Source organism: Puma concolor, chromosome C1, assembly GCF_028749965.1.
Source record: "Puma concolor isolate L17-30 chromosome C1, mPumCon1.1.hap2, whole genome shotgun sequence".
NCBI lineage: Eukaryota > Metazoa > Chordata > Mammalia > Carnivora > Felidae > Puma > Puma concolor.
Genome location: NC_141674.1, coordinates 29,143,307 through 29,168,645, shown reverse-complemented (window position 1 = coordinate 29,168,645; position 25,339 = coordinate 29,143,307). Strand labels below are relative to the sequence as shown.

The window sequence follows — 25,339 nt, the reverse complement described above, 5'->3', positions numbered from 1 at the left end:
CAGGCAAACCCATTAGTTCCTTTGAGCTAAAAAGCGTGTCTGATACCATGAATAACAGTTGCTTAGGTGATGTCCTACCCATTCATACCCCAAGAACTAGCTCTTCATATGAGGTGGTAAATTTGGAATTCTTTCAATAGGAAGCCCCAAAATAGGGCTTCTGGAAAGATCAGGAGGCCTGCGGGGCAAAGAATGAACCTAGTGCCTACTGGATCTCTAGGGCTCTTGGCAGCTGCCTCAGTGCCCTGGTGAAGGGGAGGACTCAGAGCAGCTCCGCTTGCATCTGCTTGATACCCACAGCGGCGGGGACTGAGTCAACTACCGGGGCGAGGTCTGTAACAAAGGGCAGTAATCTGGCCGGGGTTGCTTTGAATGGAGAGGATTCTCTAAGGAAAGCTGCTCTCAGCTCCAGCTGGCCGTGTTGCCAGATCTTATTTTTTGGAGGCTAGCGATCATTTTTGTGAAATCTCACCATTTTTAAATTGTTAGTAACTAACTTGAAAAAACAAAATCCAATGAAATTGTGTCTGTGAACCCTGGTTTGCGGACTGGCAGTAGGATTAAAATTTTTTTTTTTCAATTTAAATTTCCTTTGCAACATCCCAGCCCTGTGATACATCAGCCCATGCTTTAAATCCTGGGATGGGGGAACTCGTGACCCTCCAAGTCCGCCCTTCCATGGAATGAACGACTGCTCCATCTTCACCGCACAGGACGGGCATCTATTAGGCACCTGCTGCATACTACACATTTCCTACAGCTGGGTTCTTTTAGGCAGTGGTGCAAGCGGAATAAAATGGGGAGGGTGGCTCTGGGTAGGGCACGTCAGGTCCTAAGTGTTTCCTTGATGTCAGGCTCTTGACACCACAGCAGATGAAGGGAAAGGCAGAAGCCTTGGGTTTGGTGACTGAACTACTTGAAACGAGTAGCCTTTATTCCACATGCTGTCACTGACCACAGGATCCTTCCCCCATCAGTCACTGTCAGTGCTAGGTGAGTGGGGCTAATGACCCGTTTTTCTCTTCTGCCACTAGTTCCGTGTTGGTCATTTTCAGTGTAGAAAGAATTTTAGGAAGGCAGATCTGCCAGAGCCTTCGGATTCTGGGAAGCGAGAAGCACGATCGCTGCATTCATCACCCGCGCCCCTGCTTTGTTCCTGGCCAACGAGCTCTGACACTACTGGCAAACTACAGATACCCTGGATTCTGTCCTCCCGGATGTCAATTTCTTGCTCATGGAACAAAGGTGTTGGGGGAAACCTGCTCGGGGTGGGTCAGCTATGCCCTGGATGCTGGGGTCAGGGCCCCTTCTTCAGACGTCAGATTGTGCCTTAAGGATGGGTTTCCGCAGCTTCTGAGGAAAGCAGCTGTTTGAGGACCCCCACTCGATAGCTTCAGCTCCCAAACAGTCTCTAGTCCAGACAGCACAGCTTGGAGATGACAGGCAGGCTGAATACTGATTAAAAACAAACCCACAATTTATTGAAAACCGGTAACTTTCAGTACCTCGAATTAGAACAGCTTAGGGATGCCATTGCTCAGGAACACAATATGCACAGTCTCGGGAAAGGGAGAATAAAACAACTTAAAGGAATACAGCTGCAACAGGACTGGATCGCTAGGAGGGCCACGCAGCAAAGTAACACCAGGTAGAACACAGAGCCACACGTGAGATCCCAGTGCCCTCGAGCCCGGGGAGGGAATTCTCGGCTCCCCTAGTTTTGGACCACATCTCATGATTCTTTGGGGCGGAGGTGCTGGCTGGAGCACAGGGATCTTGGTGCTGACTCTGATTAACTAGTCAATGCCCGGAGGACAGGCTAAACATGGGGAGTGAGGCCACCAGGCAAGTTACACCTGCCCCCCAATGAACCCCGTAAGAGGAAGCAGTCCCTGCAAAGTCTGTGAACCTGGCAGGGACAACTGGACTAGAGAGAGCTTGGAGACGGTTCCTCTGCAGCCGGTCCCATAAAAACCCTAGACTAAGCTAAGCCCTAGAATTGTCTTAGCCAAATTCCTACCAACTAGGGAGGTAGAGAAGCCAGACATGGAAGCTGCCTCCAAACCAATTTTTGGTCTTCGGTAAAGGGATAAATACAAAACACTGTTCCACAAGTCGGCTTGGAAAAGCCTACCGGGCACAGCGGGTAGAAGATCCTGAAGGCCCATTTAGTATCCACCACAGGAGAAAGCAGGGATGGGGGCCGGGGTGAGATGTGCTCTGCTGTGGTTACTGCCAGGATACATCCCATCCTGCTGTCCTGTTCCCATCTGTACAGTTCCTCCCAGCTTTCCGGATCTGTCCTCCCATGGCCCAGAGCTCACGCTTCCCTGAGCTTAAAATTCCCAGCCTCGAGCAGAGGGTTCTCTGATGAGGGGGAGCAGGCGGTCTTCCTGGGAACATGAGCTGCTCTCACGCCACCTCCACTGGGATAGGGGCGGGGCAGAGAGGATGCTGGGTTACAGGAGGCAGAAGGTGGCAGCTCAGAGCAGGAAGGAGAATTCTGCCAGGAGAATGACAGGAAGTTTCGACTGCACGGATGCGGGAGGCAGTTGGGTTGGGAGGTGCGAAGAGCAAAGCTTTATCTAACCGATGGGGGAGCAGCGCGTCTCCCCCGCGTCCCAAATTCTCCCAGAGGAACACCACTCCCTGCTCTGGAACTTCACGCTCCAACAAACAATAAGCCTGAAGGGAAGAAGTCTCTTCAGGGTCCCAGAAGTGCCCGTTGAAGGTCCATCCTGTCAAGTTTGGCTTCTTGAGACAGCGGCCTCATTTGTGAGTCCGTATGCTGTTGCAGATCTGGGCAAGGCGGCTCTACAAAGGAAAGGAGGCGGGTCATTGAGCGAACACGGCACCGGCCACGCTTGCCTGTTGGCCACTTCAGAGTCTCCTCGGGTGGCACTGGACTTGGGGTCAGCAGGTCTGAGTGAATCTCAGCCCTCCGTTCTCTACTCATATCACGAACTAATGAATTACCTGTCCTGGACCTCCATTCCTCATCTGAACGAAGCAGTAAAACAAGACCTCAGATGAGACAGTAGTGCTGCAGGCACAGCTAGGGGACGGCTGTCGCTAGGTTCGGGTAGCTGGGTACGTGTGGGATCCCAGCACGGGGCCCTCGTTCCACAGGACCGGGCTGGGAAAGCAGCTCCGCCCTTGCCCCCCTCCCTGGAGGTACCCTTCACAGACCCCCCCCAGTAGGGGGGCGCCTAGGGCAGCCGTGTTCGCACCAAGTGCTCCCATCCACCACCGGAGACCATGCTGACTGGACCACGGAGGCCCATCTGACCAAGGCTGAACCAATTCAACGCCCTTCCGAGAACGTAAGCGGAGGCCAGAAGCCGGACAGTCAGTGCCGGGCATTAGTGAAGTCAGAGTTGCGGCTGCCTGAAGCCACACGCAAGCCAGTACTGAAGGAGGACACAGCCCGGAACCGAGAGCCCTGTGGAGAAGATGATCTGCCAAGGGAGGAATGAGGAAATGTCAGAGAAATGGGTGCGTGGGCCTCAAAGACAGAGACGCTCCAGGAACAGGTGTACCTCCATAAACTCCTGTCAAGGAGGGTCCCACTGCTCCGGAGGCCTGGCTGTTCGGCATTTTCTTGGACTCCGTGGGACCCCTTGGAACAAGCCCCTCCCTCCCTCTAGGAGGTTTCCGTTCCGGCAGTCAATCTGCCCTCACACACTGACACCAACTGCCTGAATGACGCAGAATTTTGATTCTGTTGTGGAACTTTTGTGGCAGGCACTCTGGGGTGGACTGAAGGTCAACCTCAATTTAGGGACAGAATTGCAGCTAGGGAAGTAGGATTACGGTTAAAATCCCCTGGGGGAAAGAGGACAACACGGTGCTAAAGATGAAGCCCAGCCCCCAAAAGACAGTCCCAAGTACGGCTAAACTAAGAACGCCGTTGGCGGCATCTTGTGCGCGGAGGGTTACGAGACTCACGGAGAGTTTCTTAATGTTTCCCAAGGCCTCTGGGTCCAGCTGTGCGATGTCCATCCTCTGCAAGTCACTGGCCAATAATCGCATGCTCTGTGTGGAGGGCAAAATGGGTTCAACCTCCATGTCCCCTAGGGCAGGGCCCTCTACCCAGTGCCTTAGTGTGCCCCAGGGGTGCCCGTGATACTCCACACTTGGTGGGGGGTGGGGGGAGTGGCAAGGAGTGCCTTGAGGCGTCAGTGACATCAGTGCTTATCACTGGACCTTGGCTGGACCACCCGGGGAATAAAGGGCATGTACTTTAGCTTAGAAATGCCCTGCAGACACATCTGAGATACACCTTCCTTCCCTCCGAGGAGCCGAGGTCAGCAACTTCCTCTTTTCAACCCAGAGAAACGGGTATCAGCCTGCTTCAGAACCCCTCAGAGTTATACAGAGTGGAAGACACAGCTCCTGGTCCCCTTTCTAGACTAGGCACATATCCCAACGGTGCCTTCCTCTGCGTTCCCTTTAATAACCTCCCGTGTTGCACACCTCACATAATCCTGTTCTTGACGGTGAACCTATCTTGACTACTGAACAGCTTCTCGAGAGCGGGGATCGTGTCTTCTACACCTTGGGCCTGCAACAAGGCAGCTGGGCAAATGTTAGCTGAGGAACAAATAGGAACATGGAGCCGGGCAAGGATCCCAGCCTGGGCCTCTAACCTGGGCGAGAAAACTGGGTTCTGAGCCCTGCAGAGATGTGGAGATCGGGATCCATGCCACCCCACGGACTGTGGGGGTGAGAAGTGGGTGATGGGCCCACGACAGAAGGGCTGAGCGAGCAGCGTGGTGGCCCGGCATCCCTCGGAGACACTCACCTCTCCACCGCCCACCGGCACCGTGAGGAAAATCTCTTTGCTGTCGGCAAGAGGGCTGCCATTCATGGAGATATTGTAGATCCGCTCTCTGGCTGCTGGAGTGCGCAGGCCCGGGGTCTTGAAGACCCTACAAAGTGGGAAGATCCCCGTCAAGATGGCTTGGCAGATTGAATGACATGAGGCGCTGTGAACCCTTGCAGCCCCCATCTGGCCTCAAGCTGTAGTTTTCAAATCCCACATTTCTAAGAAGGCGAGTTCTAAATTTAGGGGAAAAAATGTCTTTTTAAACAGTAATGACTAAACACAGCTGGAGAAGGGAGGCTGTAATTATCAAACATACATCTAGCCAAAGTCAGTTCTTACCCACGGAAATCTCAGGTCCAAAGCTCTGTATGGATGCCAGTCATCCATCCAGCCACAAAGCCAGAAATAAACTATGGTTAATGCATTTCCAAGAGTGGCTAAGTGCTTCCATCAAGAAGAGTTTTCCGGGGTCAAAAAAGGAGGATCCAGAGACTACATCATATTAATTCCCAACCTAACCTTCTCGAGACAGTTAAAATTCTGCTACCTGTTTTTCTCTACATGTCCTCTGCTATACGCTCATGTGAAAACCAGTTCAAGAGTGGGAATTAAAAGTAGAAGGCTTCCTCCCTCTCCTCACCCCAGAGATCCCTACTCTCAATTCCGTATGTCTTCCAGAAATGTTCTACGTATGTAAAAACAAATGGGATCGTCTAGGACACGCTGTTCTGCAACGTGCTTGGAGACGCCCGTGATCACGAAGCTGTCACATCAGCACACGCACATCCACTTTAATGGTGAGACGGCACTTCCTGTCCAGTTGACCGGCCCGCTGGAAGACACTGGCTTAGAGCCTGGGTTACGTTGGTCTCCCGATGTGACGTGGTGTCCACTGTCACTCTTACCAAGGGTATAGGAGAGTACCTACCCAGTTTTAAAAACTACGTTTCCTGGTCAGAATCAGAAAAGACCAAGAATCACCAGAGGCTTCCTAGTTATCAGAGGCAGAATGTCCTCCTCCCTCTCGTCAGAGTCATTCTGTCGCTGAAATCAGCTAACCTGCACCCAGGGGAGGGGCAAACACTCGGAAGCCGAGACGGCTGCCCTCCTCCAAGAGCGCTTTGCCAGGCCGAGGAGTCGAGTGTTTTCTCACACACCCTTTTTTGCTGACTGATGTTAACTGGTGGGCTCCCACCCAGATGCAGGCACCGCTCCCATCACTCACCTTGAGTCAAACTTGGGTGTCAAGCCTGGAGTTGGTTTCACCATAGACAACTCCAACCGGCCCCCAGCTGGGGTGACAGTGTTACAGTGGCTGGACCTGCAGGTAAGAAGTGGCCATGAGGTGCGCAGTGACAGCAGCAGCGTGGCAGGTCACACACAGAAGGCCCCGATCATGTCGGGTACTGTCCTGAGCACCTCACACATGCTCATTCGTGAAGCTCCCCAACAACCCGGGAAACACGGCTGTTATCCTTGCGTACGGATGCAGACTCCAGCACACTGAGTCGCACAACTTGGCTGAGATCACACAGCCAACTAGGGTGGAGCCAGTGCGCTGAAGCCGAGCGGCCAGCCTCCAGAATCCGACTTCTCAGGCTAACGGGACAAGAGGAAGGAGGCACCCTCTCAGCCCCTGGTAGGCCTCTTGGCTAGAGCTCAGCGGCTGGAGGCATGAAAACAAACGAACCAAAAAAGTGGGGGAGGACAGAGAACATGGGCGGAACTGGAGAAATGTGCTGGGTCAGTTCATTTCTAGAAGCCCCTCCAGCTTGGAGACTCAAGTTCCACTGGAGCACAGGCCACGAGAGCCCTTTCACCCCCGATTTCTGCCACGCTGAGTGGGTCTCCCCAGTAAAACCAAAACACACCATGAAGTTTGGAAAACCCATTACCTTTTGCTTTTGCCTTTTCCTTGTACGGACTGGGTTCTCTTCTTGGACGGAGGACACCTTTTGACCTGGATTCACAATCAAATGAAACTGTGATTATAAAAAGCCCCCAAAGGGGCAAAGGTAAGGGAGGGGTAAGAAAAGTAGGGGAGGGGGAACCAGCTCTGGAAAAGGAAACTAACACCGAATATGAGGTCTGCTCCCAGAATCAAGTTGCCTTAGGTAATACAGAACAAAACTGACCAACTAAGGCCTGGGTCTTCAAAGCAGAGGGTTTTGACCAAGATTAAAGGGAAATCTCTTTTGAACTGACTTGGCCTGGCTTGCCCCCTCTCCATCCCCTCACCTCCCTGTCACTCTGCCATTAAGTGCTGCTGTGAAGGTCACTCAGGCGGTCCCAGGTGCCCAATCTAAGGAACCCTCGGCAGTCCTCACCCCTCCCAAGTCCTCAGGGGCACCTGACAAGGATCACTCCTTACCTTCTGACAATTCTGTCCATCCCTGTCCTCCACCCCACCTTCCCCATTTCTCTGGCTGTCCCTGTGCAGGCTACCTCATGAGGTCCTCTTTCTAGCATCCCTCCAAGTGCCCATCCTCAGCCCCCTCTCCACATCTTCCCTGCACAACCTCACTAACAGCCACAATGGGAGACAGTGGGTCTCACAACCTCCTACTGCTCCCTGAGCGCCAGGCTGAAATCTCAGGCAAGTGTGGAACAAAAACTGGGACAGTGGCTGCTCCCCTTCACTGCTCTTCCTCCCATGTCCCACCTTCCACCCATGATGGCTGCCTGAGCTAGAAACCATTTGATCATCCCTGCTTCCTCCCTTCCTCCACCAAGCTCATTCTCCCTTTTATTTTTATTTTTTTTTAACATTTATTTATTTTTGGGACACAGAGAGACAGAGCATGAACGGGGGAGGGGCAGAGAGAGAGGGAGACACAGAATCGGAAACAGGCTCCAGGCTCTGAGCCATCAGCCCAGAGCCCGACGCGGGGCTCGAAGTCACGGACCGCGAGATCATGACCTGGCTGAGTTGGACGCTTAACCGACTGCGCCACCCAGGCGCCCCTCATTCTCCCTTTTAGAACATTATGTCAAAACCGTCCTTCTCTTTTTATAGGCTCGGTGCCTCCGTTTAAGAATTACAATGGCCTCCCACTGGGTTCCTTGTCTCCAGTTTTTCCCCTCTCCCATTTACCCTGCATATTGTTCTGAAATACCAATCTGAAATGACCAACCTGGTGGAATGGAAACTTCCAAGCCTGGTACACAAGGCCATTCGTTGTCTGGCCCTACTCTATGCAGATCACCCTCACAGTTTACATCCTTGCCATCCCAAACTGCTTCTTGTTCCTTAAATGGAACTTTCCTATCTCCTTGTGGATTTCCCTTCCCTTTCTTTTCCAGCTAGTGAAATCTCCCTCACCTTTAAAGGCCTGGTGTATCCTAACCAGCGAGGTAATAGCTTTGATAGCTTCCTCTTCTATGTACCTTATACACACATCTGTGATTGCTTTTGTTTTTAGCCATTTAAGTGGGATCTTCTCTACTAAACTGAACACTGGCAGGTGGGGGTGGGGCAATAGGATATTATGTATTTGTCTCCTGTCCTCTCCCAGCCTCAAACCTGAGTGCCTACTTACTCTTGCAGTTTGAGGATTCTTATTTTTATTTTCTTCTTCTTCCTCTTCCACTATCATTTCATCCACTTTTATGATCTTTCGTGCTATAAGAAACAGTTTTAACAAAGTGATATTTCTCATAGGAATAAACTTTAATGTTTTCATGTGTTTTTTTTTTTTTTTTTTAATGTTTATTTTTGAGAAAGAGAGGCAGAGAGAGGGAGACACAGAGTCCGAGAAAGGCTGCAGGCTCTGAGCTGTCAGCACAGAGCCCAATGCAGAACTCGAACTCACCAACCGCGAGATCATGACCTGAGCTCAAGTCAGACACTTAACCGACTGAGCCACCCAAGCATCCTATCATGTATTCATGTTTCTTATAGGAAATGAAACTTATGCAATCTGAGGTTGTAATTAAGAAAAAGACTTTGAATATACAAGATGACTTTTTTTAAAAAGAAGGTTTAGACAGAGGAAACTCACCAGACTGGTTAAAAAAGCCCACATGATGCCCAGCATTCTGGTAAGAGCACAGACGCTGGGGTCAGCCAGACTTGAGCTTGAGGCCTGGTCTTAGCACTAACCAAATCATGGGGCTTTTAGTGTGGAGCCTCAGTTTCCTCATCTACAAAAGGGAATAGTCACTTCCTAGGGGTATTATGAGACCTGGAATGTGCTCCACAAGAGCAGGGTCTTTGTTACTCCCTGTACCCCCAAACTCTAGAATTGTGCCTGTGTTTACTAAGTGTCTGTGGAATGAATCAATGTAAAAGCCTTTTGGACAGTACTGGACCCATGTCAGAAGTATTGTTTATTACAATCAAATATTATTTACATAGATTAGAAAAAACTTTCTAAGCATTGCAGCTGCTTAGTGATAGTAGTGTCACTGCTAAATATGTACAACCACGAGCCAGACAATCTTGAGCAGGGATTCCACAGAGAAAATTCACACATCTAATCATGAGGGGCAGGGGATGAGACTAGACAGCTTTTTATTTTCTGACACATTAAACATATATTTATAAACACATTAAACATATATTCATAAACACATTAAAATATATTTATCTTTTTTTTTTTTTTTTTTTTTTTTGGAAGCAGCACAATGTAGTCAAAGTCCAATGGTCAAGGGAGCACAAAAAAAAAATCTTTACTGTTGGATGACATTGGTCCTGGTGTGTTTGGCTCCCAGGGGTGAAATCAAAAGACCCCTCCCCTCCCCAACCACATAAGCAAAACTGGTGAAACTCAGAAGAGAAACTAGTATTACCTAAGTGTAGAGATAACCCAGAGTGGCCTAACAGATTGTAAATGTGCAGGTGAGGAACTCTAGGAATACCCCAGTCCAATTATGTCATAATCTCACCAAGGCAGCACGGGAATGTGACAACGGTGAAGTGAAAATCTCCTGCCCCCCACACCCTACAAGGCCAAGATGGAAAGCAAGATGGACTAAGAACCGGACGGTGTTTCTGGCCCTACCCAGCAGGGAAAGTGCGCTGGTGGGCAGCCCCAAATCCAGGCCATGGGTCAGGCCTATCCTCACAAGATTTGGATGCACTGAGCTATGAAAGCTTAATGACAGTGACTTAAAATCCATGACAGAGCCCAATGTGTCCTGAGTCCATGTTCACTAACCACAACCTGCTGTCCCTCCAGGACAGCCTCTCTCCAGGTGTGCGTGAGATGATTTCACGAAGCAGGTCCCTGAATCCAGGAATGTGGGATGATGCAATGGGACACCGGTTCTTCTGCAATTCTCTTAACCTTTCTGGTCACACGGGAGCTCCCTGGCTGGCCTTACCTTATCCCGTAAGGCCTCTCAGTCCCGCCAACCTGTTTAACTGGGGGAGCCAGCAGGCGGCCAAGGTCCCTACACAGCTTTCCCGCTCCTTCCACTCTCACTGTCACTCCCACATCACTGGGAGTCTGCTCCTATCAGTCCTGCATACAATCAACTCAATGCGGCAGCCAAAATCATGTTATCGGATTTATAAGACGGAAGACTGGGCATTAGAGGGAAGAGGCTTTACCCCCGAGGCCTCTCTGAGCAACCAGCCAACCACCCTAGCCTCCACTCTCTCAGTTCAACAAAGGGTTTTGAAAAGTACTCACTTTTGGCAGATTTCAAGGGTGTCTGAATAGCTTCTGCTGTTAGTTTGTTTATTTCTGTGATATCCAGGTCAGCCTGTGACAAACACAGCCAGAAAACACCAGGCATATTCCATCAACTACGAGGAGCATTTTAAGACTCGAAACAATTAAAAAAACATATTATTTGATACATACAAAGATTGTTACATACTAGTTATAACAGATATGGTGAATTCCCATAAATGCACTGTACCACCTAAGACCTAACACATTGCTGGTACCTTGCTTCCAGCTCTGTATTCTGCCCTGTTCTACATCCTTGTCTCCCCTCAGAGGTGACCAGTTTCCTGTCATTCCCCAGAGGTAACCACTATCCTTTCATTTACTTAAAAGAAAGCGCGTGTAAGTTTTTACAAATGTACATGTGCTGAAATAATATTTTACTTGGTCTCATTTTTGACCACTGTTTGTAGTTGTAGTTAGTTTTCACGGCCATGTAATAGCCCACTGTGTGACTCTACCAGAATGAATTTGTCCAATTTCTTGTCAACAGTCTTTTGCTATTACCAGCATTGCTACTCTGAACTATATTCTACGTGTGTCTGATGCACATGTTCAAATTTTCTCTTGGCTGTACCCTCAGGGATAGGGCACTGGAGGGTTGTGGGTACACAAATGTTCAGCCTTGATATTATGCCAAATCATGTTTCAAAGACGTCACACTTGATTACGTCCCACTGGCAAACAATACAAGATCCTGATGATTCACGTTCTCTAACTCGGTGCTGTATTAGACTTCTCTCTCTCTTGATTTTTTAAAATCTAGAGGGTTGATAAGGTTTTCTGTTGTACTCCTGAGCCCTTCAAAAAGTCACCGTCATTCTAATTAAGTGTTCCCAGTGGTAACTACCTATAAGGATGAAAACAGCCACGAGCAGGCATGATCCTATACCTTTCCTTGTAGGGCACGTGTAAATATCAGAAGAGTTGTTACAGACTAGGAATGACGCTGGCTTCATCTCCAGATGGGTGGCAAATCTGTGGAGTGCTCAAAGAAGGATTCTGAGACTGTCCAATCTTAGTAAGAAACAGCACTGTAGGAGATTAGTGATGTCTGAAATGGCTAATGGAATAGAAAGTAGTGGCCAACTATCTGCCATCCCTAGAAACAACTGGCATGTTATGAAGGTATCAGTGGTGGCAGGCCACTGATCACCTACCACGCAGAAGAGTTAACAGGCCCAAGACTGATACCCATAGGAAGGCCTGTTTGTGTGGCTGGCTGGTGGCTTGCATGAGAACTTGGATTTCAGGGTTCCCACCATTCCCTGGTAAGAATGGCTCCTCTGGGCCTAAGCTTTGTACAAACACCATGACTTACGTTGCATAGCTGCTTTCCTTCTGGAAGTCTGGAATTTTGGTATGTGCTAGGCAGAAGATGGCTATGTGACCAGCCCCCAATAAAAACTCTGGGCATGGAGTCTCTAATATGCTTTTCTGGTAGATATTTCACATGTGTTAAATTAAGGTGTCCCATGTGACTCCACTGGGAGAGGACTCTTGAGGGCTTGCACCTGGTTTCTTCCAGACTTTGGCCCATGCACCTTTTCCCTTTGTTGATTTCCCTTTGTATCCTCGCACTATAATAAATCATAGCCATGAGAATGACTATATGCTGAGCCCTGTGGGTCTTCCTGGAAATAGTCTCAGGAGACCCCCCCCCCACATACCTAATAATTATGAGCTTTTGTACCAAAGTATCATTTCTTCCCTGAGTTTCAAATCATATTAGCTAAGGCTACAATTGCTTTTGACTTGGTATGATGGCACTATTTCATATAACATTAGAAGCTCTCTGATTGGTAGTTCTGTATGTCTGATTAATTAAAAAGAGGGTGATGCATTAGCTAATGAGTATAATTCATCTCAGAGGTTAAGTCTTTTGATGCATTAGATCTGGGTGTGCAGATGGGGGGAACATAACACAAAGAAAAAACCAGGACTGAGGATGTTTTACTAGCTCTTGATTTTTTCAGTTATCTCCACTCCTCTCCTACAATATTCACCCCCGAACTCTCTAGCTTTTTCCTGACTGGATAACTGGCTCTGAAATACCTTCAACTTCTGAGGCCAGTGGAGATCTGCTATTCAATGCTACTATATACCCTTTATAGTCAGGTCCTTTCTAATCCAAGGGATTCTGATCAGTGCACAGAAGGATGTAGATTTTTGGGTTCACTTTGTAAATCTGATAAAGGTTGTAATACATATTCTCCCCAGATATACTACCGATGCATGTATATACACACATTGTTTATGTATGATTTTAGAGTGCTCAGGGTCTCTGTGAAGCCCATTTATGGACTAGTTCCCAACACTGTACAACAGAACTTTCTGCAAGGATAGAAATGCTCTATTTCTGAGCTACCAATATGGAGCCACTAGTCATGTGTGGCTACTGAACATCTGAAATGTGACTAGTGTGTCTGAGGGACTGAAGTCTTAATTTTATTAATTTTAATTGATTAAAATAGCTACCTGTGGCTGGTGGCTATTGTACTAAACAGTGCAGACTTAAGATCTAAATTATTTTGCTTCCCCATCTTACTCTCTTCAGTCCTGATAGTGATGCTGGGATGAAGGAGGTGAGAGGGAGTGAGGAAACCTGAAAGTCCCAAATAAGAGCACAGCTTCTACAGTATGACACAAGTCATACTGAGCAAGAGTCTCCTTGACACCTAGCAGGCCAGGTCATTAGGTAATGGCCCAGGGGCTTAAACAAACTTGGGAGTTGAGGCTTCTGCTTTGCCTGCGGAGGTCAGGGCAGGGCTGCCAAAAATAGAACTGCCTCCTTTTGTAGCACTTGAAACTATTTGGGCCTTATAGACTCAACATTGGATAACCATAATTTTTCAGTTGGCATAAACAAAACAGATCCCCTATGAAACCTCTTCCACAGTAAACACTCACTGGTTGGATTTTGTGACTGGATTAAAGTTAAAAACGAACCACAGTTCCAAAATAGGACAACACTTACTGTTGCTGCCTCTTCCAGGGCCTGTTTGTTTCCTCCAAGGGCTTTAAAAAGAACATTTTATTTAGTTACTATCGGATTTTAATGATAAACCATCTTCCCTGATATAACCAGTTATCTGTCTAAAACTGGACCAGATTAAAAGCCCTTGGTTCAACATCAAGGACATTCACAAACCAGTTTTAATTTTTCTCCACGTTAGACTGGCCCCCTTGTAACATATTCCACGTTCCACCACCCCAAAGTTCTTATTTTCCAAATGTGCCTCTGCCTCTTATGACTCACTGCCTTGGTACTATTTCTTCTACCAGAAATACTCCGCTGTGCCTGACACATTTCTAATTTATCTTTCAAAACTCAGTTCAAATCCAAAACTCTGTTTATTTTTCTGTCACAACAGATTGCTGCAAAGTGCTGAGCTCATTGTTCATTCTCATCATACCCAACAACTACTCAGAGCTGTTTAAGGGTCCACCCTGCTTTGAACTGAATTCCTTGAGGACAGTTTCTGGCAAAAAATACGACATAGAGTAAGTATGTAGCCAATGTATGTTGAAGGAAGAGGTCTGTGCAAGATTTAGATGTAGAATAAAGTAGAGGTAATCCTCCTTCTAGAAACTTTCATAGTGTCCTATAGAACCGTTAAGAATTCAAGCTTTGGAGGTGCCTGGGGCCCCTGGGTGGCTCAGTCGGTTAAGCATCCGGACTTTGGCTCAGGTCATGATCTCGCGGTTCGTGAGTTTTAACCCTGCATCATGCGCTGTGCTGACAGCTCAGAGCCTGGAGCCTGCTTCAGATTCTGTATTTCCCTCTCTCTCTGTCCCTCCCCTGCTCATGCTCGCTCTCTCTCTCAAAAAACTGAATAAACATTAAAAAAAATTAAAAAAAAATTTTTTTTTTTTACATTTATTTCTGAGAGACAGAGCGTGAGCAGGGGAGGGGCAGAGAGAGAGGGAGACACAGAATCTGAAGAAGGCTCCAGGCTCTCGGCTGTCAGCACAGAGCCCGACGCAGGGCTCGAACTCACAACCGCGAGATCATGACCTGAGCCGAAGTCGAACGCTTAACCGACTGAGCCACCCAGATGCCCCCCCCCCCCCACCAATTTTTTTAACAGAAAAAAGAAAAGGACTCAGGCTTTGAACCAGAATGCCTGGGTTTAACTGCACTCTGCTACTAACTAGTTTATGAGCCCTTGAGCAAAGTAACGAACATCTCTGCACTTTATTTTGTCACCTATAAAACCGAGGCAATATTAACAAGTAACACATTTGTTATGAAGATAAAATTAGTTAACATACGTAATACACTCAGTACAATGCCTGTCTGGCACAGGAAGCCCTCTCTAAATGTGCCTACTGACCACTACTCTCTTTTGTAATTTTAATTATACAATCACATGTGCATTTTAAAAAATGATCCTCCTCTGCTAACTTGTAAGCTCCTGAGGGTAGGGACAAAGTCTGTTTTATTTCCCAAAGCATTCTCAGCACCTAGCATCGTGACAGAGACATGCTCCGTGAATATTTGTAGACATGTGCAAACAAAGGGCAAGCCAAAGGGTCATTAAATATCTACTATTTGAACAGAACATGCATTTCTAGTCAGGAAGGAGGCTACACAATGGGTGATAATAAGGATAATAGGAAAAGTAAGGGTGTCCCAGCAGAAAGGACAGCCTCTTGCATCTCCTTGGACATTTAACAAGGGAGTGAACAGGCTGCGATTTTTCTCTGGGCAGAAAAACTCTAGTGCGTGCACTTCCCAATTTGATTTGCTCAGTTTTTAAACTGACAGTTTCCACAAGATACCGAACGCACTGCTTGGGGTTATCCTCCCCTCGGAGCTCTGGTAACAAACCGAGTTACTCATTTATTCATTTTTAGATGACGGGATAAAATATTTTAGGAAAGAGGGTGCTCTGTGACACGTGAAAATCATGCAAAATTCACATTTTGGTGTGTCCATAAGTACATTTTACTGGAACACATACATGCCCATTCATTACAGCTGTTTCGTAACTGTTAACAGCTTGCGTTGAGTAGCTGCCATAGAGAACCCTCTGGCCCAGAAAGCCTAAAATATTTACCATCCGGTCTCCTAGAAAGGACGTCCGCGTACCTGCGGGGGTTGACGATGTTAATTAAGTACTACGCAGGAAAATAAAGCAGGGAAGGGAGGTAAGAGGGCGGGGGGAGCGGTAGGACTGCAATTTCCGAAAGCGATCGGGGACGACCTCACTCAGGTGACCACAGAGGCGCCCCGGGCCGAGGCCGGGGGAAGCCAGCAGCTCTTACCAAAGTAGTCGAGCCAGTTCATCTCGCGCAGCACCTTGGGGAGCCTCAGGATCTCGATGTTGTACAGGTTATCCATCTCCTTGAGGAGGTTCTGCCTGTCTGACTGAATTTGCTTGGATCGGATTTGCACTGCGAGAGGGCAGAGCCGACAGAACACGGGTCACGAAAGCGGCCCGGAACCCGTGCTGCCCGCACCCTAAGCCCGCCGGGCCCCCGCGATCGCCCCGGGGTAGCGGCAACGACCCGGGCGCCGCCCCTTACCTTCACGGTCGAAGTCCCTAAGAAAGGAGGCGAGCTTCCGGCTCCGTAACGAGTTGGTCTTGGCGACCCGACTGCCGCCCTTCCTAGCCGGAGCCATGGCGCTCGGGTGGAGGCTGCGGGGAGCTGGGGACGCAGCCACAGGGGGTCAGCGGCCGAGATCGGGGAGGGAAAGTACGGGGGCCGCGGAGGAGCGGGAGAAGGCGGGAGGGCGCTCTACAGGTAGGGCTGGTAGGAGGCCCTGTCCTTGGAGGCCCGAGCATAAAGGAGTCGCGAGGCACGTACCTGCGGGTCGCGATATGGGCTGAGAAAAACCTCGCTGCTGCAGCTGAGAGGAGGGAGCGGCTCCGTGGCTATCCGGACGTGCGACCGCCGCCACCAAATTCAAACTGCCACAGACTGACGAATGAGAAGCCGCCGTCTTAGGTGGGTCCCACAACATCCAATCACAAGGAAGCTCCGCGACCAGGCCGCCCGTCCACATGTAGGACTACAACACCCAGAAGGCATTGCGGTGACGACATAGGTTCGCGACTAAGCAGCCTCGCAGGGGCATGCGCAGCGAGACTGCGGACGCTTGGGGGCATCCCTGGCGGGTCCTCAAAATTTGACGGTGTTAGCTTTCAGTTTTCTCGCTGGTTTACGGAAAGGCAGCTTCAAGGAAAGGAGACAAGATTCTGGCTCGGGAAGCGCGCGTTTGGAGAGAGCCCTCCGGCCTGCGGAATCCGCGGTCTGAAACCGCGGAGACTGCCTTAGCCGCGGACGCACCTCCTCCGACGGGTAGAGCGGACACCCTTCCGGAGGTGGGAGACGAGGGCCCGGCCTCCGAGAGCCCCTCTGAAGGTAAGACAGCGCCGCGCGCCAGGACTTCCTGTCGGAAGGGATGGACAGCCCCCCGCGAGGAGACCCTGGCTTAGCTGAACCTCACTTGAACACGAGAATCACTCCTGGACCCGGTACTTCTCCCGCCCACCTGCGGCCCTAATGCTGTTGTTGGTTTTTTTCTTTTCTTTTCTTTCTGCTTTTGTTCTCGGCAGAAGATGACCCAAGACCAACCACTGCTTGCGGTGCAGGAGGCCCTGAAGCAGTGCTTCCCGGTGGTGGAGGAGCAGCAGGGCCTGTGGCAGAGTGCGCTAAGGGACTGCCAGCCCCTCCTGCTGTCCCTCAGCAACCTGGCAGAGCAGCTGCAGGCGGCCCAGAATCTGCGGTTTGAGGACGTGCCACCACTTCGGGCCTTCCCAGACTTAAAGGAGCGGCTGAGGCGCAAGCAGCTGTGGGCTGGAGACACTGTCTTGGACAAGTTAGAGGAGAGGCTGTAAGAGTTCAGTGCCGCTCCTTCTTGGCGGAAAAATGGGAAAACTTGGTCTTTAATAAGTAGCCAGTATCAGTCAGAAGAGAGTTTTCTCCCTTACTTGAGAGCATGATATTTGGAGGTGTCCCAACCTTCCCTCCTCTGTTCAACCTTTCCCTCCTTCCAACCCTCCGCCCCATTTGTTGCACAATGGGACCTCTTGTCAGAAAGTCATTTTATGGCATTTCCATTGCCCCGTAAGGCATGGCAGTGGTGGCCTTAGGAGAAGTTACAAAAGGAGAAGAGAAAAGCCATGGAGAAAGCTTATTAGCCCCCCTCTACAGTTCTTTTATAAAAAGCAGTGAGGAATTGTACTTTAAACTTCAGAGGTGCTAAGAGTCAAAGGTTTTACCCTGGTATTATCTCATAAAATCTTTTCAGCATCTCTAACTTAACCTCACTTCATCCCATTTTGCTGGTGAGGAAACCGAGTCTCCATCAGATTGCCTGTGGTCACACAACTGATAAATGGTAAAGCTGGGATCTAACTCAAGTTTACCTGATGTCAAGGCCAGAGTGGTCCGCTGCCACTCTGTTCTGCTATACGTTGATGTCTCTGTGCCAAGCATAGCACATCTCTAAACTCTTAGTATGCTGAACGGGAGACCCTCTAAGAGTTCTAAGTATTGAGGATAAACAAGAGGCAGGGCACGTAGGCCATTCCTTGACTAGAGCAAGAGAAGGTTCTAGTGTATACAGTCTGTGCCATAGACTACTTGGAAATTGTCAAAGATGGGGCCCTTCTTTGTATTCATTTGTACAAAATACATTCACGAAGCCTTTACGGGATGCCGAGTGCAAGGTGCTCGGAATACAGCAATGAACCAGACTTAGTTTCTTAGTTGATTAGAAGAGATAGACCATCAGTCAATTAAATTATGTTGTGGTATATTCTAAGGTACTTTTATTTCAGTTGTTGACATATTTGTGAGGATTGGGCTGTTACTTTAAGTCTATTTTTTTTTGGCATTCTTTTTTTTTTTAATTTTTAAATGTTTTATTTATTTTTGAGAGAGAGAAAGAGCGAGTGAGCAAGCAGGTGAGGGGCAGAGGGAGAGGGAGGCACAGAATCTGAAGCAGGCTCCAGGCTCTGAGGTGTGAGCACAGAGCCTGACGCAGGGCTCGAACCCATGGTTCATGACCTGAGCTGAAGTCGGACACTTAACCGACTGAGCCACCCAGGCGCCCCTAAGTCTGTTTTTTAATTGTGAGTCAAGGCCACACGTTTTGAAAGCCCCAGTTCTAGGTTAGGGAATTCTTTGTCCTTTTGGAAGTTGTAGCCGCCTTCTTGGTGGCTGGTCCCTTGGAGTCACCAGTGGAATGATAAAAATATTTGCCGTAAGGTGGGCACTTTCCTGCTGGGCATTTTATATACGTTATTGCATTTAGTCCTCATAAGAACCCGTTCTGCTCATTCATCCATTGAACAAGTGTTTGTCATTGTGTGCACCAGTGTCCGTGTTCTAGGTACTTAGGGTGTGCAGTGAGCAAGACAGACATTTTTATACGTGATTGAGAATAAGTAACTTTCCGAGGATCCACAGTAGTCTGTGTCTCCAGAGCAATTTTTCCCATTGGGACATTTGGCAATACCTGGAGACATTACTGATCGTCATAGCTCGGGGAGGGTGGGGGCATGGTTTGCTCCTGTCATCTAGTGGGTACAGGCCAACGATGCTGCCCGACGTCCTAAAATACACAGGGCAACCTCCCCACCACAAAGAACCATCCAGGCCAAAATGTGAGTGTGCTGAGGTTGAGGAACCCTGCCTTAGGCCTTTCTCATGATATTGCCTAATACGAGACTTCTTTTCCCCCAGAACCGCCCTCCTCAAGGTGCGTGACACCGTCAGCAGCCACGTGGAGCGAGTGCTTCAGACCTATGAGCAGCATGCAGACACGATTGGCATGGATGGTGTCCTCCAGGCTTCGGTTGTGAGCCCTTCGGTGGCTGACATGTTGGAATGGTTGCAAGATATTGAGAGACATTATCGAAATTCGTATCCTTTGCACATGTTTCAGGCAGCGTCCAGAGCTGCTTCAGGAAGTCTTTCAGTTTTCGTGAGATTATACCACTACGTAGTATGGGTCAGTCAGTTCTCTTTGATCTCTGAACTTAGAGAAGAATAAAGCAGGGCAAGTGAGGGATGAGCATTGAGTCCTGACTTGAAATAGGGTGGGCAGGAGAGGGCTCACTGGGTTAGTGGCATTTGAGAAAAGACCTAACGAGAGCGAAGGAGAGAGCCATGTGATATTTGGGGGAAGCGTGTCCCAGGTAGAGGAAACCGCAGGTGCAAAGGCCCTTTGGGGGAGAGCATGCCTGACATGTTCATGAAATAGTGCGGAAGCCAGCAGGGCTAGAGCGGATGAGGACGGGGAGCCTAACAGGAGACACGGTCAGAGAGATGGGGCTGGACCTCATAGGGCCCTGGAGGTCTTTGAAAGGATTTTGGCTTTTGCTCAGAGTGAGGTGGAAAGCTGTTAGAAGGTTTTGAGAAGAAGGATAACATAATCAGCCTGTGTTTTCTCACAGTATCACCTGGCTGAGTTCGGAGGAAAGACTTGGGGTGGTGTGGAGCCAGGGGAGCTGCAGGAATACCACCAGTTCATTGGAGTTCTGGCCCTTTTCTCTCAATTCTTTTTTTTTTTTTTTTTTCCTAATGTTTATTTATTTTTGAGAGTCGGAGTGTGAGCAGGGGAGGGGCAGAGAGAGAGGGAGACACAGAACCCGAAAGGAGGCCCCAGGCTCCTTGCTGTCAGCACAGAGCCCAATGCGGGGCTCGAACTCCTGAACCATGAGTTCACGACCTGAGCCGAAGTCGACCGCTTCACTGACTGAGCCACTCAGGCGCCCCTCTCATAAGTCTTGCCTGAATCACGCATCTCCGCTCTGGCTTCAGTTTCTGCCTTCATTTGAGTAACTCCCCAATCCGCCCTTCATTCTCGTTTCTAGCCTTGATGTTCAGCTTCCCGCAGCTGCCTCCAGCCGGGTCGCTCCTGGGAGCACAAGCTCCTCGGTCCTGCCGCCACACTCAGTCCCCTTTCCCTCCAGGTGTAGGATCAACCCTGTGTGATCATTGTGTGGGAACTCCAGCAGCCCCTTCCCCCTCTCCCTCTCGCTTTCCTTTTTCACTGCATTGGTGGCAGCTGTGGCGGTGGCAGCTGTGGAGGCAGTGGGACAGCCTAGGCGGGGGAGCAGTAGCCGCAGCCAGTGTTACTGAGCGCTATGTGCCAGGTACTCTTCTCCCAACGTCCACACGGCCGCCTGTCAGGTGTTTTGAATCCGTTTCCTTGGCGCTTCTTGTATTTTTCTTCTCTATCTGCACTGCCTCTTCCATAGTCTCTTGCCTCTCGTGAGGCCCCTTGATCTGTGCAGCCTCTTGACAGGTTTCTCTGTCTCTGCCTTCTTTCCCTCTAAGCCGGCTCCGGCTAGGGACCTCAATGGTAGCCTGAAGACATCTTTGTTCTGCCTGTTGCTTATAGAGGAGTTTTCGACAGCTTCCAGAATCCCCATGTGGGTCTTCGGTGCTCTTTGTGTTCTGGCTCAGCCTGCCTTCTCGGCCACCTTTCTGACTGCTGTGCGTGTTCCAGCCGGCCAGATTGGAGGATTTACTCGGCCCTGAAACCATTCCATGCTTCCTCATTTCTGCACCTTATGCTTTTCTTGCCAGATGGAATCTTCCTGAGGCCCTCCAAATGGGAGGGACTCGTCACTCAACTTCTGAACCGCCACAGAGTTTCCTCTTTTGTGTCCCTGAGATTCTCCCTTTCTACTTTCTGGTTTTTCTGCTCAGCGTGGTGAGATCCTAGATTGTTGGGGTGATGTTTCATCCCTCTGGCCCTGTAGCACTGTGAGTGAAGAGGTGCTCAGCAAAGATGTGTGACATAGGTGAGTGCGAGAGAGCTACCCCTTACCCTTCTAGCTTCTCGTAGCTCTCCCCAGGGTATTTTTCCCTTCAGCATATTTCGTTGTCTTTTTGAGCAGTCCTTAACTTCCCGGAAGTTACCTGAAGAGAAAGTGCCTCCTGTCCTCCATCCAGTGGGGAGACTTGGCCAACATCCAAGCTTTGCCCAAGGCCTGGGACCGGATTTCAGAAGATGAACACCAAACCCTTGTACAAGGTACTGGTTTTCATTTATGCCTTCATGTCTGCTTTCTTTCTCTGTGTCTCTCTGTCTCACAGAGATGCCCTTGCAGTGCCTCCATATTTTTTATAAATCTGATGTTTTACGGTCCCTGGAGAGGTGATATGCCACAGTTTTTCTCTCTTCCTATTCCAGATACCCTATTGAATGTTTCCTTCTTCTTGGAAGCGTAAGGAAGTGGTGTGTTTATCAGCATACTAGTGAGACACGGTTGAAGGCTGATACTGGTGCATTCTGGTATTTCCAAAGAAATGTCAGTATTGTAACCTAACATACTTGAAAGATTAGTGCCTGGGGCCGGAGGAGTAGCCCTTGGGAGGGTTGTGTTAGATGCTTCTAATGTTGCGGCCTCCCTCTGCTCTGTCATGGTTGAAAGTACGTGGACACCCCTTGCCCTTTTCTAGGCTCGGGAATGGATGATGGAGGCAGAGAGAATGCAGGAAAGGCAGTGCAAGAGAACACTGGGGGCAGGAGCCACAGCCACAGATGTGGTAGGGAAGGAAAGGACAGGGGAGAGAGTGGCATCCCTCTGAGCATCATCCAAAGCTCTGAGCTTGGTTGACACCCGGCCCTGTTATGTGTATTTGTATCAGTACCTGATTCCCTGACGCAAGATGATTCTTCTTGATGATTTAAAGAAATAAGGGTGATATTGATGGAAGACAGTACAGATCTTCCTCGACCTATAATGGTGTTACATCTTGATAATGTCATCATGTAAGTTGAAAATATCGTGAGTCAAAAATGCATTTAATACACCTAATCTACCAAATGTCATAGCTCAGCCTAGCCTGCCTTAAATGTGCCCTGAACACTCACATTAGCCTACAGTTGGGTAAAATCATTGAATACCAAGCCTGTTGTACCATAAAGTGTTGAATATCTCGTGTAATTGATTGCAAAACAGAAGGGTGGTATGGGCACGGAGTGGCTGTATAAGTTGTGTACCCTTGTGAACTTGGGGCTGACCGTAAGCTGGGGCTTGCTGCTGTCACCCGGTGTCACAAGACAGGATCGGACCGCGTATTGCCAGTCCGAGAAAAGATCCAAATTCAAAATCTGAAGTACGGTTTCCAGTGGACACGTATTGCTTTTGCACCATCGTAAAGTTTGAAAACTCGTAAGTCAGAGTCGTCTATCATTGTCCAGCTGCTTTAGCTCCTCGTCGTCATTCAGTTTCCGGAGTCCGCCACCAGGGGGAGGTGGCGCAGCGTGAATCATTCTCAGTGCTTTGTCTTCGATGGTGTTCCTCTGTTCCCTGTCTGAGAGTTAAGTAACTGGGCATAGTAAGACTGCTAAAATGATGGGGGTTTTTTTCTGACCAAAGCTGGCACCTGATTTTCCACATCCCTCTGATCTTGGAGTAGCTGCACGGTGGGAGAAGAGCGCCCAGAATCAGGCCATCAGCGTTATTTCTGAAGCCCAGTGCCTTCATCTGTGAAATGGTTGGGTACTTCCAGACCTGTCAGCTTCCTAGGCTGTGGGAAAATCTGGGTCACTGGATGTAGAGAGGCTTAATAAAGAGTGTAGATATTTTTAAAATGAAGATGACTTTTTTTTTTTTTTTTACTACAAAAGTGATCTATATGCTTTTTAAAAAATCAGAGGAAAATTGTAGGAAAAATTTTAAATGTAGAAAAGTATGAAACACAAACTCCATCAGAGATATTTTGATATATGGCTCTTTCTGTGTCCATATCCACAAATTTAAAAAAACCCCACAAATGTGGCATCATTGGTATATACTGTTAAATAAACTTTTTATTTTTTTAATTATTATTTTTTTAGATAAACTTTTTTATTATTTTTAAAATTTTTAAATTTTTATTTATTTTTGAGAGAAAGAGCATGAGCTGGGGAGAGGCACAGAGAGAGGGAGACACAGAATCCGAAGCAGGCTCCAGGCTCTGAGCTTTCAGCACAGAGCCCGATGTAGGGCTCGAACTCACAGACTACGAGATCATGACCTGAGCTGAAGTCAGATGCTTAACTGACTGAGCCACCCAGATGTCCCTAGATAAACTCAAAAAAAACTTTTTTAGCCATCTTTTCACTTTCCTATCTCTAAAAATAGCTCAACACAATATACACCAGTGTACGTCTCATATACAATTTTAGGAATGTATTATATCTTTTGTTTTTCCAAATCTTCATGTATTTCTACTTATAAAGATTGTACATCCTCATTGTAGAAGATTGAAGTATTACAGAAAGTGAAAATGCACACTGTCTACTGTTTTTAACAATATGGTAGACGTTCTCCCAGGAATTTAAAAAATCTATCACATACGTTAACAATCATAAATAAAACTTAAAAGACATTTGGGTGTCAGGCCTTATGATGTGCTCTGGAGACAGATGAAAGAGATCCCTAGAAAGGTTTACGGTTCAACCAGGGAAAGATTTAAACCAGTGTTTCTCAAGCTTTAACGTGTATAGAAATCACTGGGCTCTTGTTAAAATTTAGACCCTAATTTTGTAGGTCTGGGAGGGGGGCAGCGCCCTAGATTCTATGGGAGTGGGGGTGTTCGTTCTGAAACTAGCTGTTAAGACTGCAGCCTCCATCTTGGTCCATCACTCCCTCTTGGATCCCTCACGCTGGGAGAAGTGAGCTGCAGTGTTCCAAGTCGGCCCTGTGGAGAGCTTGTGTGAGAGACCGATGCCTGCCAGCAATCGCGTGAATGAGCTTGGAAGCAGAACCCCTGCGCCCCTGTGACTTAAGCCTTCTGGTGAGACCACAGCCCCAGCTAACAGCTCGACTACAACTTCATGAGGACCTAAGACAAAGGCAACCAGCTGAGCTGTGGCCGGATTCCTGACCCATGGAAACATAATAAACGTTCGTTTGAAACCATTAAGTTTTGGGGTAATTTGTCGCATAGCAATAGATAACTAATATAACGAGCAAATGGGTTTTTTTGTTTTCTCCCAAATTTTGTACAAACTGTAGCATACTGTGTACTCAGCTTTGCACCTCTCCCCCCCCCAATTACTGTATCTCGAAGATCATTCTATGTGAATACATAAAGAGCTTCCTTAATTTTTTCTAGAATAGTTGCATATTTTTCTGTTGTTTGGGTATACCATAGTTTATTTAAGTAGCCCCTTACCGACGGACATTTAGGTTGTTTTCAAAGTCTTAGTGTCTTATGGGTTTCCACCACCTTCCTGTACTCCCACCCCCATTCATTATGTCTGTTTTCCCTGGAATTTTTCAACTAGCTAATCCCACTGCACCGGCTCACCCCCAATAAAGAAAGAAGTCTGTTGGTATTTTTACTGGACCCTATTTAACTTCTAAACTAAGCAGACTCATAGCAGGAATGCTTCCAGTGATCCCTCCTTAAGCATGCCATAGCATAGGGGTTGAGATATTAGATGGGAGCTCTTTTCTGTTTCCTTTAGTTGGGGAAATAGACTCTTGGGGGTCAGAACCCCTTCCCTGTCAATGAGACAATCTGTTGGGATGAAATGAAGAATTTAGGATTCTTTCTTTCCTGTCTCTACCGCATCCATGTTTAGAATTTGACCTCAAAATTCTCATGGTGGAGAAGGGGTTTTTCAAAGCCGGTGGGATCATCCTAGGCTCTGAAGAGGACTTCTGCCCTGCCCAAAGAGTGTCCAGATTGCATGGTGACTTCATTGTCTGACTTTAATGTGGATGATAGGAGCCAGGTACCATCCCCAGCTGTCTGAGTGCTGAGTTGTCGGTCCCTTCTCTCTCTGCACATTCGCCTGGGAGGGCGTGCATCTAGAGGAACAAGCTCAGGGAGGAGAGGAAGATAATACACTTGGGAAAGTGTGCTGAAT

General features: G+C 48.3%; 2 protein-coding genes across 2 annotated transcripts; one reads left to right on the top strand and one right to left on the bottom strand.

Moving 5' to 3' along the window:
- Nucleotides 1-1,453: 1,453 nt before the first annotated feature.
- Nucleotides 1,454-16,461, bottom strand: CDCA8 (cell division cycle associated 8). Its single transcript, XM_025935393.2, has 11 exons — nt 16,318-16,461; nt 16,036-16,158; nt 15,775-15,903; nt 13,481-13,521; nt 10,465-10,537; nt 8,368-8,450; nt 6,724-6,788; nt 6,054-6,149; nt 4,805-4,931; nt 3,949-4,035; nt 1,454-2,814 (listed from the first exon to the last, which is right to left on the bottom strand). The coding sequence occupies exons 2-11, from the start codon at nt 16,130-16,132 to the stop codon at nt 2,770-2,772; spliced, it is 843 nt and encodes a 280-aa protein (XP_025791178.1). The 5' UTR covers nt 16,133-16,158; nt 16,318-16,461; the 3' UTR covers nt 1,454-2,769.
- Nucleotides 16,462-16,567: 106 nt separating this feature from the next.
- Nucleotides 16,568-24,581, top strand: AIRIM (AFG2 interacting ribosome maturation factor). The gene is made up of 6 exons (XM_025935350.2): nt 16,568-16,741; nt 16,773-16,875; nt 17,070-17,347; nt 19,204-19,383; nt 21,387-21,505; nt 21,665-24,581. Exons 3-6 carry the CDS (start codon nt 17,073-17,075, stop codon nt 21,700-21,702), a joined length of 612 nt encoding a protein of 203 aa, XP_025791135.1. The 5' UTR covers nt 16,568-16,741; nt 16,773-16,875; nt 17,070-17,072; the 3' UTR covers nt 21,703-24,581.
- Nucleotides 24,582-25,339: the final 758 nt, after the last annotated feature.

What these genes read in the sequence shown, in the direction of transcription:
- AIRIM (XM_025935350.2), top strand. Translation starts at nt 17,073, where the DNA reads ATGACCCAAGACCAACCACTGCTTGCGGTGCAGGAGGCCCTGAAGCAG. An exon ending in GAGAGACATTATCGAAATTC is followed by an intron (nt 19,384 to 21,386) that starts GTATCCTTTGCA and finishes ACTTCCCGGAAG; the next exon opens with TTACCTGAAGAGAAAGTGCC. An exon ending in ACACCAAACCCTTGTACAAG is followed by an intron (nt 21,506 to 21,664) that starts GTACTGGTTTTC and finishes TTCCTATTCCAG; the next exon opens with ATACCCTATTGAATGTTTCC.
- CDCA8 (XM_025935393.2), bottom strand. Translation starts at nt 16,132, where the DNA reads ATGGCTCCGGCTAGGAAGGGCGGCAGTCGGGTCGCCAAGACCAACTCG. An exon ending in TAGGGACTTCGACCGTGAAG is followed by an intron (nt 15,904 to 16,035) that starts GTAAGGGGCGGC and finishes GCCCTCTCGCAG; the next exon opens with TGCAAATCCGATCCAAGCAA. An exon ending in AGAATCCTCAAACTGCAAGA is followed by an intron (nt 6,789 to 8,367) that starts GTAAGTAGGCAC and finishes TTGTGAATCCAG; the next exon opens with GTCAAAAGGTGTCCTCCGTC.